The sequence below is a fragment of the Ammospiza nelsoni genome, chromosome W (genome assembly GCF_027579445.1).
Source record: "Ammospiza nelsoni isolate bAmmNel1 chromosome W, bAmmNel1.pri, whole genome shotgun sequence".
Taxonomy (NCBI): domain Eukaryota; kingdom Metazoa; phylum Chordata; class Aves; order Passeriformes; family Passerellidae; genus Ammospiza; species Ammospiza nelsoni.
In genome coordinates, this window is record NC_080668.1 from 21,469,912 (window position 1) to 21,482,797 (window position 12,886).

General features: G+C 39.0%; 1 protein-coding gene across 2 annotated transcripts in view; it reads left to right on the forward strand.

The window, feature by feature from the left end:
• LOC132086173 (secretory carrier-associated membrane protein 1-like) overlaps window positions 1-12,886 on the forward strand; it is a 105,702-nt gene that overhangs the window by 71,876 nt on the left and 20,940 nt on the right. For both annotated transcript variants that reach the window (XM_059491642.1, XM_059491643.1), the window contains exons 4-5: window positions 203-314; window positions 9,077-9,205. In XM_059491642.1, the coding sequence (XP_059347625.1) occupies window positions 203-314; window positions 9,077-9,205 (241 nt within the window). The remainder of the gene's footprint in view (window positions 1-202; window positions 315-9,076; window positions 9,206-12,886) is intronic.

The following is a 12,886-nucleotide window of genomic DNA, read 5'->3' on the forward strand; positions in this document are numbered from 1 at the left end:
GTTGTGTATGTTATAAATAAACATTGTTTTCCTAATAATTTATGAAAATGAATACCGCCTTTAAGTAATCAGTTACTGCATGAATTTGTGTAATATTAGGTTGATCTTCATAACTGGAGATGTTAAATTTTGGAAAATAGACTTGGAATATTAATTTTGTGTTTGTATGTTTTTAATTGCTAAAAATGCTTATTTTGTTCAGGAGCATGCCTTGGCCCAGGCAGAACTGCTAAAGCGTCAAGAAGAAGTGGAAAGAAAAGCAGCTGAATTAGATCGCAAAGAAAGGGAAATGCAGAGTGTAAATCAGCAGGGGGGTATGCATAAAAATGTTTTTTTTTTTAATTACAGAAATTTCACTTTTTCTTAGAAACTGTTTTAGTTTTACAGTGTTACTGTAGTGAAACAGATCAAAGGGGATTTTATAACCTCCTCAGGAAAAGAAAATTTATTTCCTTTGGAACAATGCAGGGAATAAAAACTGGCCTGTGCAGATTTTCACAGCAAAAATTTTAAATGAGGCCTATGTTACATGTTACTCTCTGCTATCAGCTATTTTTATTCTAGGTTAATATCCAAGTAATACTGTTGAATAGAAATGGAGCAGTTTGAGAAGTAACTTCATAAGTAACATCTCTTTGATTTCTCTTCTGTCAGTATTTATAGCTGTAGGAGAATTTTGCTCTTTTGAAACATTTTTTTATCTTTTGGCTATGTTTCAGACATTATTATATGCTAATTGCAGAAAGATTTATTTTATTATTAATATTCTATTAATTTTTCATATGTTGCTTTGTAACCCATAGTTAAGATCTGTATCTCATTTTGCCACAACATTTAAGTAACCTTCAGTTTTTATACTGCAGTTTCACATATGGAATTTACATCCTCTTAACTGAAGATACTTTGCTAGAATTAGATCTACTGGAAAAATTTTAGACTGAAATTAAAAAACCTCAAACAAACCAAAACACCATGCAAGGTTGACTTTGCATGTTCTTTTCACTTGTATCTAGAAATCTGACTGTTGTATTTCCAAATGTGCTGAGATGTTTTTGCTGCTGTGGTTATTGGAATATACAGCAGCACAATTCCAGATTGCAAGACCACTTAGTAATTCAAATTCTTAGAAACTTTATGCCACTCATCTGCTAGGATCTGGGAATAAGGAATAGCTATTCTTCTAAGGAAAAGAATCATGATGATATTGTCCCTACATGAAACAATTTTTATTTTCTCAGTATTTATTCTTTTCAATGTCTCTATTAAATCTCTGTACCTCTTCTCCCAGATAATTTTTTGCTTGCTTGCTTTTTATTATTCTTCTCCATATATTGCTCTTCATCTAATTTCACTGACTTATATTGATGATCTGAATTGATCACTTGTCTCTTTCAGGCTTCAGGGACAGTCTTGTTCATCTATATCATAGGAAACAACTCTGATACTGCATGCATGTTTCATGATATTTCTAAAATGGATATTTAGTGTTTTATTATGTTGCAGTTGTCTCCTAGTTTTGGCCAGAACAGAGTTAATTTTTCTTTTCTGCAGTAATGTGGCTGTGGGAGTGTCTAGGAGGTTATTCCATACTACCTTATGTCATTTGCCAGGGGTGGGGGAAAAGGACTTTCTCTCTTGCTTCTGAGAAGAAGGGTGCTCCTTCCACGGGGAAAAAGCATGGCTGGTAAAATGGTTGGTATTGCCACAGACTTTCTGTGTAAATAGTTTCTTTGTCTTATACCTTTTTTTATTACCATTGTTGCTGTTACTGTTCATTTTCTTATCTCATTGCTGTTTCCAGTAAATTGTTTTTCTCAACCTGTCATCTTTGCCTTTTGTGCTTACTAGAGGGGGAAGGGAAGTGAGTGCTGTCATGGTTACAGTGGGAGCACTGAACTGGGGAATATCATTCCTAAACCCTGACAAGTTGTTCACATCCAAGTGCTTGGAGAGTCCATGAAGAATCTAAAGGATTCTTTGGGAAGGTTGAATAGGGAAGAGAGAGCTCTGAAAGCTTGAAAGAGAATATTGGGGTTTTGCCAAATGACTGCATAAAAGGTACTGCACATGAGAAATTGTATGTTATGAATGAGGAGAACAATATTCCTTTCCTTCTGATTTTTTTCTTGTCATACTCATGCAAACTCCTTTGGAAACATTTTAGAGATACTTTGATTGGACGACAAAGTCTTTTGCAATAGTACTCCAGCTATTTGCATTCAAGATGCTGGCTGCACATTTAGGACACTTGTCATATGCAACTGACAAAAATGAAAAGATCTTCAAGCTGGTAGGTCTGCTCAGCAATAGGTCTAGGGAGGTGATTCTCCCCCTCTACTCTGCTCTTGTAAGACCCCACTTGGAGTACTGCACCCAGCCCTGGGGCCCCCAACATAAGAAGGATGGGGACCTGGTGCTGTTGGAGCAAGTCTAGAGGAGGCCACGAAGATGCTCAGAGGGCTGAAGCACCTCTGCTATGGAGACAGGCTGAGAGTTGGGGCCGTTTAGCCTGGAGAAGAGAAGGGTCCATGAAGACCTTTTAGCAGCTTTCCAGTACCTAAAGGGGGCCAACAAGAGAGCTGGAGAGGGACTTTTCACAAGGGTATGTTGTAAGCGGACAAGGGGAAATGGCTTTAAACTGAAGGAGGGTAGGTTTAGATTAGATAGTAAAAAGAAATTTTTTACCAAAAGGGGGGTCAGGCACTGGGACAGTTGCCCAGAGAAGTTGTAGATGAGTGTAGTGGGTTGACCTTGGCCAGGTGCCCGGTGCCCACTAACCCACTGTATCACTCCCTTTCCCAGTGGAACAGGGGAGACAATAAGATGGAGAACAAACAGTGGGTGAGATAAGGGAGTTTTATTACCATGAAAGAAAGAAAGAAGTGAGTCTGTGTGCGCATAAGCGAAGGGAAAAGTCCATCTCTACTTCCCATCAGCAGCGATGATCGGACACTTCCTGGGAAGCAGGGCTTCAGCACTTGTGATTGTTCCTCCAGGAAGGCAAACATTGAAAACTCACGAATACCCCTCCTTCCTCCTCCCTCCCTTAGCTTTATATATCTGAGCTGACGTTATATGGTTGTGTCCCCTCCCAGGATTTTGCCCACTCATCCCTTTGATGGGGGAAGGAATGTCAGAGGGACAGCCCTACCCAGCAGTAGCCAAAACACTGGTCTGTTAACACCTGTCAGCTTCTAATGCAAAGCACAGCACTGTGAGGGCTGTGAACTTTATCTCAGTCAGACCCAATACAATACCCCATCCCTGGAGACATTCAAGGCCAGGTTGGAAGGGGCTTTGAGCAACCTGGTCTAGTGGAAGGCATCACTGCTCATTTCAGGGGGCTGGAGCTAAATGATCTTGAAGGTCTCTTCCAACCCAAACCATTCTATGATGTCCTCAGTTTTCTCTTTTCAGTTTCTACGCAGTATTGCACTTGAGTTTATGTAAGGACCTGATAATAAGAAAAATGCCTCAAAAATTGCTTAGTCATTGTGTCTAATTATCATAATCTCTTTTAACACCTGAAGACTATGTGCGGGATGGACTGTGAGCTGCCTTGAGGTCCAGAAAAAGAAGGGCAAAAACTGGGCTAAATCAGGAGGCGAGAGAGAGAGGTGTCGCCATTATATTTTCTGAAAAATCCCTTCCTGGGAAGCTGAGAAACCCCAGAGAAAAATGAAAACAATAATTATCTGATCTTCTTCTGTGTTTTGCTGCTTTGGAATGTGGTTTGGACATTGTTTATCAACTGGTCATTGTTTGATTGGTTTCATGTGAATTGTTTTGACTTAATGACCAATCACGGTCCAGCTGTGTCGAGGCTCTGGTGAGTCACGAGTTTTTTATTAGTATCTTCTTAAGCCTTCTGTAAGTATCCTTTCTCTATTCTTTAGTATAGTTTAGTATAGCATAATATAATATAATATAATATAATAATAAATTAGCCTTCTAAGAACATGGAGTCAGATTCATAATTTCCTTCCTGCCACAGGGGACCCTGAAAATACCACAGAGAGGGACAAAAACTCTGCCCTTTGCCTCCTCACCCTGCTGCCTGCCAAAGCCTTTTTACAGCTGTGAAAACAACCTGAAGCCTCCCAGAGCTGAGACACTGCCAACCTGGGGAACACCCTTTCCTCCTCCCGCCCCCCCCCCCCCCCATCCTGCATCTTTGGAGTGACCAGCACAAGTGGATCGGAGCCACGCATGAGCTGTAGGGACCATGCATTGCATCTGCATTTCAGAAGGCATTCCAGCTAAGCTGTCAACTCCAAATGCAGATAAACTACTTCAAGTGGCAGGGGAAAAAAAAAGGCAAAAAGTGCTTGCCCCCCCCCACCTCAGCAGAAAAGTACCAGTGTTGTGGTAAACTATCCTATGCTTTTAAAATAACCTTAGCTTTTTCCAACTTTTCTCTACTTTTTCCCTTTTTTCTCTTTGCCTCTTTTACAGTTAATAAAGTGAAAATATCTTTTTTTTTTTGTATCAACATTTAACTTTGTTTGAGTTTTTATCTCATTTCAGGGAATATTCAAACCTGAAGCTCTTTCTGCAGTTCACAGAGAGCTCTCTCTGCTCCTCTGCCATTAAACAGATTGTAACATCTTATTAATGTGTGCTGCTTCCTTTTTCAGCTAGTTCATTTTGGCATGCCTGAAAATCCCTTCCTGGGGTTCCATGAAGCTAGTTTGTGGGTAACTGCATTCATAGTGTAGGCGTGCCAATAATGTTATGTTAATAGGCCTTGAGATGGTAACTTGTGTGGAATGAAAAAACTCAGCTAGGTTTTTGCTTATCAAGATACAGTCTTGGAATATGAGTATCCAACGTGTATTTAGAAAAAGGCCACTTGGTTTTTGATCTTAAACCAACTCATCAATCTATCTTTCTATCTAAGTTGAAAATTTTGAAACTTGTGCCACAGGAATGTGAAGACACATCAGATAACATTCTTCATTAAGAATTTGAACCATTATAAGATGTCTGATTTTTATGTGACTGTCTTGAAACTGTCAGTCCTGAAAGAAGTAACCATATACTGCAGAATGAAGATCTGAATTATTATCAGATATGTTTCATGTAAGGAATCCCCAAGAAGATTTTAATATGGATGGGAATATTGCTTGGTTACCTTCTGTATGCTCCCTCTGTAAATACCCTGCTCTAAAAGGCTTAATAAAAATGGTGTCGGGGGGGTGATGCTGGCCAAATGCCAGTGCATTCACGAAAAATCATTCACTTATTCTCCTCTGCTATAGTTAAGCAAAAGAGGGGGAAAGAACAATTTTTAAAAAAGCTCATGGGGTGAGATAACAATTAGGAGGAAACACTTTAAGGGCAAAATAGGCTCAAAACTTGAAAAGATATGAAGAAAAATTTATTAACAGAATTAAAAAGAGGATAATGAGAACTAAAATAAACCTTTAGAACATCTTCGCCCACCCCCAGTCCTACTTTCTTTCCCACCGACAGCGCAGGGAGACAAAAACGTGGTCTTTTTAGTCCTTTTGTCACTTCTAAAAATCTTTCTTCAATTCACTTGAAGAGAAGAGTCTCTTCTGCTATGCCATGGGGTACTTCCCATGGGAGACAGTTCTCTGTGAACTTTTCTATTGTGGTTCTAATTTGCACAAGTAGCAGTCCCGCCCAAATCTGCTGCAATGTGAAATCCCTCCCACGGACAAAGCAGTCTTCCCACAACTGCTTTTTTTCCATGGGCCATTTAGTTAATGGGGTTTTGTTTTTAAGGATGAGCTATTCTAGTATAAAAGCAAGGGTCTTCGTCTTCTGTCTCTGGAAGCAAGGGTTCTCTCTGTACAAGCCTCTCTCCAGATCACAGCTTCTCAGCATCCACACGCTCCAGCATGAAAACCTTTTTCTCGTGGGCTGCAGGTGAATTCTGCATCCCTCCATGCACTTCATGAATTACAGGGAAACTGTTGTATTATAGTCCTCACTATGGCTTGCAGAAAAATCTCAGCTCTGATGCTCGGAGCACTTCCTTCTCCCCCTCCCTCTATTGCACTGACCTTAGTGTCACCATGTTGTTTTTCTCATATGTCTTCATTTTTTTCTTTTCTCTGATTTGGGAGAGAATTGGTCTTTGTCTGGTCTCAAGTTCTATCAATTGAAAAGTTTTTATAGAGTTCTGCATCACTGAAAAGTTGATTCTGTCCAGGCTCTGCATTGGGGAATTGCTCGTCATGTCTCTCATTGCTCATCACGTGGTCTTCACCAGCATCGTACTAACTGTGCAGGCTGCTGGCTCCACTCCACACTTTTCCTCATGTGGGGCACTGAAAAAATAAAAGCAAACAAAGTTCATTGCGAGCCATGCCGAGGTAGCCGTGGCTGCGTGGTGCTGCCCTGGCTGCCCCGATCTTGGCAACGCATTCCCGGCCACGTGGCCCCAGCCATGTGGTCGCTCCTGGCGCTGGTTTTGGCCGCATGGCTGTTCACGGTGCCAGGATGGTCCCTGGCGGCATGGCCTAGCGGCGCCGCCAAAAAAGAGACCAGCTGGCTCCACAGGGAAGGGGCCCGGCTGGCCCCCTCACCACTCCTTGGAGGCGAGGGAAAAAGAGAGCTTCCTGTGGTTTTGTCTTTCTTAAATATGTTATCATAGAGGTGTTACCAGCTTCTCTAATTGGGTTGGCAGCATGCCTATTCTCATGAAGCAATATGCGGAATAAATAGACTCCACAACCTGATGTAGTTATGAAGTAGGTATGTATGTCAGCGCCCGGCACAAGCGAGATAGCTCTCATGAAAGCTTGTGCCCCGAGTCCTGGTCTGACCCACATCTTTATTCACTAAGATGTTCCATATGCATTACATTACACAACCTTTTCATACATATTCAACCCCTGGCCCTGCCTGTCCTTTCCTCGCATGGTAATAAGATCCACACCATTGTGGGCATGCTTGCTTGCTGTGGTGGTCACATGGGGGTCTTTGGCGGTCTCTGAGGCCGAAGATTGTGGTCTTCCTCATGATTGAACTTTTGAACTTTTCTCCCATTGTGCGTGCGTTGTGGTCCCTTGGTGCTTATCTGAGTACGTCTGTCGCTCTTGATGAGCTTGGAGACAGGGGAGCCTCTTTATCTGGGTTTCTTGCATTCCTTGGTCTTCACCCGGTTTTGTTCTTTATGCAAGAAGCTTCAGAAATGTTTCATTTTCCTATGCCCTTTGTACTATGGCAGAGGTTTCTTAAGTAAAAGGATAAAATTCAACACATAATTCTACAACCTAAAATTTAAATGCTTAATTCATATTGCTAACTCAAGTGAACTCCAAGAACCTCCATTTCACTCAGAGCCAGCCAGCGACTAGTTCTGTCAGACATGGAGGAAGTCCCCAGCAGCTTCTCACAGAAAATCGCTTCCGTGGCTGGCTTCCTCCCTCCTCACCAAAAAACAAGCCATATAGAGCCACCACAAATGGTCAGTGGAAGTGGCAGAAAATTTAACAGATAATTAGTGCCTTGTACCTGTTTGGACAGAACTACCAGCTTCATCTTTTCTGAATGGCAAAAGAAATAATGCAAGTGTGTAATTTTTGCAAGTTTTCTGTTCTTATGTGGTGGGTTGACCTTGGCTGGCTGCCAGGTGCCCACCAAGCTGCTCTACCACTCCCCTTCCCAACTGGATAGAGGAGAGAAAATAAGATGGAAAACAACTTGTACGTTGAAATAAGTATTTTTACTAAAGCAAAAGCACAAGTTTGCATGTGCACAAGCAAAGTGAAAAAAAAAAGAGGTTAATTCTCTACTTCCCATCAGTGAACAATGTTCAGCCACTTCCCAGGAAGCAGGACTTCAGCGTGCATAGCAGTTGATCCAGAAGGCAAACACTGCAAACAACAAATACCCCATCTTCTTCTTCCTTTCCTTAGGTTTTATATCTGAGCTGATGTCATATGGTATGGAATATCCCTTTGGTTATTTTGGATCAGCTGGCCTGGTTGTTTCCCTGCCCAGGATCTTGCCCATCCCCCAGCCTACTGACTGGGGGGGAAAATATTGGAGAGACAGCGCTGATGCTGTGCCAGTAGTAGCCAAAACACAAGTGTGTTCTCAACACATTTCCAGTTCCCAATGCAAAGCACAGCACTGGGAGGACTGCTATGGGAAAATGAACTCCAGCTCAGCCCCACCCAATACAGATAAACTGTTAGTAAAGGCATGGTTGAAGATAGCAATTGCAAGCAAAACCTTGTCAGAATTTCAAATAAAGTTTTCTTTAGGTTAGTCCCTAATTCAGCTCCACTTTTTTTAATATGGTAATTAATGTATCTCTTGCATACAGAATTTGAAATACTATGGTAAAGGTTTTTTGTAGTTATCTCAGTTGAATCTCTGAGTCTATGCTTGCATTTACTTGTGTTCTGCAGAATGTATACTCTTATCTGTGAGCAGATTAGCATACAGGAAATCCAAGTGTCTGATACTGTGTTGACCTTTGTGGTATCCTCACTCTGTCACACAACTATATCAAAATATATTGATACTGTAGGGAATCTTCTTGTAACAAAAAGAAGTAGTTTACACCATTTAAATAGCTGCTTTTCTTCAGGCTTACGGGCTTTTAGGTAAAGCTTTGACTGTAAAGTGTATTAGAAACTGGTTCAAAGTGTTAGAGATATCCAGGTATTACAAATATCAGCATTCTGAGAATGAAGAATGTTTTTCAGTCTTTGTGTTCTACAAAGTATGAGAGTATGGTGGGACTTAGAGAAATGCGCATTTAAAACTCAAGGAACCTGAGAAATTGTTTTGTGAAGAATTCTCTTTTCTCGTGACTTTATAGGAACTGTCAGATGCCTGATTAGTCTTTTACATAGATAAAATATTGTACTTTCCTTGATCTGTCTTGTACTTCATTGTATTTTATTTCTGAAGTTTATTTTTAGTATTGTGTGAGCATTGCTAATAAAACTTTGGGGTTTTGGTAGCCCAAGTTATCTATACACTTGTGAAATTTATGTATAAAATTTGAACAAGTCCAAATGCATCTCTTTCTGGCATACAGAGATTAAACTGTATTATAAATCACCTTTTTTTTCTTTCTGATTTGCAGGTAGAAAAAATAACTGGCCACCTCTTCCTGATAATTTTCCAGTAGGTCCGTGTTTCTACCAGGACTTTTCTGTAGACATTCCTATAGAATTCCAGAAGACAGTAAAGGTTATGTACTATTTGTGGATGTGTAAGTATTTTCATTTAAAGAAAAGGCAAAGTGCATATTTGAACTTGATGATACATACTTGCTACTCTTGCTTTTGAAATATCTGTAATGAGATTTTTTTTAAAATTCAGAAGTCAAATGTTGAAATGAAATCTTTTTGTTAGCTTCAGTTTTAAATGTATTGGATTATTTCATAGAAATTTCCACAGGAAAAAAGGAAGAGGATTACCCAATGCAGATTAGCTATGGTATAGTGCAGTTTTTTGTTTTTATTATCCCTGTTTTTGTAAAATGAGCTTTGACCATTTATTAATCTAGAAATAATTTTATTGTTTTCAAAATCAGCTTATATATTAAAAAGTATAATTCACAATCAGTGTTAATAGACTGAGTTTAAGAAGTGTAATATCCATTTGCTTTATAATAACAGTTTTATATGGTTTAAAATCTTTTTAGTTTATAGTGGAGACAATATAATTTTAGTCTGTTTTAAAAAATAGTGTAAATTAAATTAGCTGAAAAATCAGTCCATATTACAACTGTCCTTTGTACACCAAAAATGCTCTACAGTCTTTGTAGGGTTCATTATGCTCTCATTCAGGTGCTATGTTTTGACTGGAGAAATGCTGAATAAACCAAATGTACAAATGCCATGACATTTGTCTCTTCTGCCTTGTCCAGTGTGATGAGCACCTAATAAATACTCTGAGACTGATGAAATTCCAAAGATTTAGGTGCTTTGATGACATTAACATATTTTTATGATAATTAAGGGGATGTAAATTTTAGAACTCTTCTGTATTTTTTTTCAAATCTGCATACTTTTGCCTGGTAATCTGGTAGTCTTATTACTGTGACTTAACCATGTCATTGAGAAACATAAAATGAGCAGTCAGCATTGAAACAAGTGAATTCCACTTCATAGTAATCCACAGCTTTTTATAGTCATTGTTGGATTATTAATCTTTAAACAACTGGATTCACTGTAGAAGGTGGGACTAATCACTCATAAATCTCACAGATATTTAAGTTTTATAGGAAATCTAAGATCAAGTACTCCAAAATTCTAGGATAGTTACTAATTCTGGCCATTTGCCTGACTGAATTCTAAAAAGTGCCATATGTTTCAAACACGAGGTGAAGTTGGGCAGCGAGAATTGGAATATTAAAACTGTTTTTCTTTTTGCTTCTTATGTCAATCAATAAAGGAAGCAGTGATATAGTATTTCAAAATGTATACGAGGTGTGCTCTTATACTAAGATGACAGATTTTCTTCCAGGTAGACTGAGATTTTTAACTGAGTCCTCTTGTTCTTTTCCTTCTTTAGCTTTTGTGCTCGCTGACTTAGGGATTTCTCAGGAAGGAAAGATGGAAAAGGGCATAATAAAGAAAAAGAAAGACAAAATCCATTTCAGGATAAAAAAAATAAAAAGACTGAGTATAGAACTTTGTGCCTTAGGGCTGGATGTTGACTCAATCTTTATGATTTTTATTTCTATGGGATTTGGATCATATATCATTAGAGTGGCTTTGCTTCCTCAGTGGAGGCACTCATTACCATAGCAAACCAACCTGCTTCTCCTTGTTGCTCTACCCTACATTTTATTTCCTCTTCCAGAACTTCCTAGATTTTGTAAGGTCTAGGGGTCAGTGAACATAATCACGTTTGGATAAATCTGCCTGATCAACACTTTGTAAAGTAGGTTAGTTTTCCTCTTCCTTTTTTAGCAGCCCTAAGAACACACCTTTTTATTGAATTTTCATTTTTTGGGTGTTGCTTTTGTTGGTAGTAATTGTTATATCTTTAGTCTTGGTCTGTATGCATCTGAGGAAATTTGCCTGCTTCAGATGTAAATGCTCTTTATCTCTGCTTCTATCCCTATTCTGTGAATTCATCCATCTTTTCTCTATTTGTATCTGAAATCAGAGTTTTCAGATTCCTTGATGTGGTTTTGTCTTTACACAATTATTTTTTTCCCTGGGGAGAGCTTTTCTTTTTTTAACTGACTGACTGCTCCCATGTTTTTATGAACTACAGCAAACAATTAACAATGGCTTCTGTCAGCTGCCAGTGGAGATTTTCTATACTATCTTGTTTTTGCAACTATTGCTGTTCTAGTTACTTGCAGATAGAACAGCAGTTTGCCTGGCTCTGTACATCAAGCACTACTTTTTTGATCTTTTTTTGCTGTTACTACAGAAATGTCTCTTGACTGCTATCTGACACCAAATATTTTTTGGCTGAAAAGCCTGTTTTCCAGCTATTTTCTGTCTAAGGATACAATCAGTAGTACATATAACAGTCTGTTGATATTTGTTTTGCCTGTTCCTGAGAACCTCCAAAAGGATGGACACTTCATAAACTCCCCCCAAGCCTGTTCTAATATGTTGTCATCTTTATCCTTAGAAAATGTTTCCATTATATAATTTAATTTTTCCCTTCCTATGGTTTATATTTCCTGTTCTGTCCACTGTTGTTATAGAGATAGATTTATGCCCATTTGCCATCATCTTTTGTCAAAATTAGCATAGTTCTCTCAGCCTTTCTTTGTACATCATGTTTTCTAGAGATCTGTTTTTTGTTGCTCTCTTACAGATTTGACATTTGGTCTACTCCATATTATTATGGGATTTTTTATGTGTATCATCAAGAACTGGAGAATGTGGGCTATGTCAAATATTTTAGCTGAAGTCCTAATGTACCATGTAGAGTTAAAAAAATGCTTCCACATTTTTGGTAGTATGTTCTTGTGTTCTGTGCTGATCTAAGCTTGTTTCAGAATATATTTTTTTCTGATGAGAAATACTTGTGTCACTTGTAAGGTGTGTTTGCAAATGTCTTTCCCTCTCCACAAAGATCAGAACAGACAAGGAATAAAAGGTTAAACTACATTTGAAACCACTCTGATGTGCTTCAAGGCTGTGTGCAATCAGATTTCGCTAGCTTTATCCTCACTTGCCAGTTTCCATGTGTCTTCAAATCCCTCCATTTTGCAGGTATCCCATTCCCCTTGAGGCAGTCCATTACAGGGTGATAGTCCAGCTGGTTCCTGGAAAGAAGCATTCTTTTGTTGTGTACCCAGTGAGGACTTTGGTTTCCCAGGAATACCATCAATAAAACATTACTGAAATGAAACTTATTACAAAAATCTATTTTCATACAGTCCCAAATGAGACTACAAAATAATCATCTTAATAATGTAGATGCCTAATAGCATAAGTGCAACTTGTGATCTTTATCTACAATTAACTTTCAAACGTTAATGGATTATAAAGTGTAATTAATTAAGACAGGAAATGTATATGTAAGTAGAGTTCTTCTATACAAGGAAGCTTACACTAAGAAAAATGTTCATAGAATCATGGAATCCTAGAATGATTTGAATTGAATGGGAGCTTAAAGATAATCTAGTTCTAACTCCCCTGCCATGGGCAGGGACACCTATTAGACCAGGTTGTCCAGACCTCCATCCACCTCTAGGGATGGGAAAGTCTACAATCTCTCTGGGCAAACTGTTCCAGTGTCTCACCACCCTCACAGCAAACAATTTCTTTCTAATATCTAATTTAAACCTACCCTCCTTCAGTTTAAAGCCATTCACCCTTGTCCTGTCATTACATGCCTTTGTGAAAAGTCCCTCTCCAGACTCCTTCTAAGTCCCCTGTAGGTACTGGAAGGCTGCTCTAAGGTCTCCTTAAAG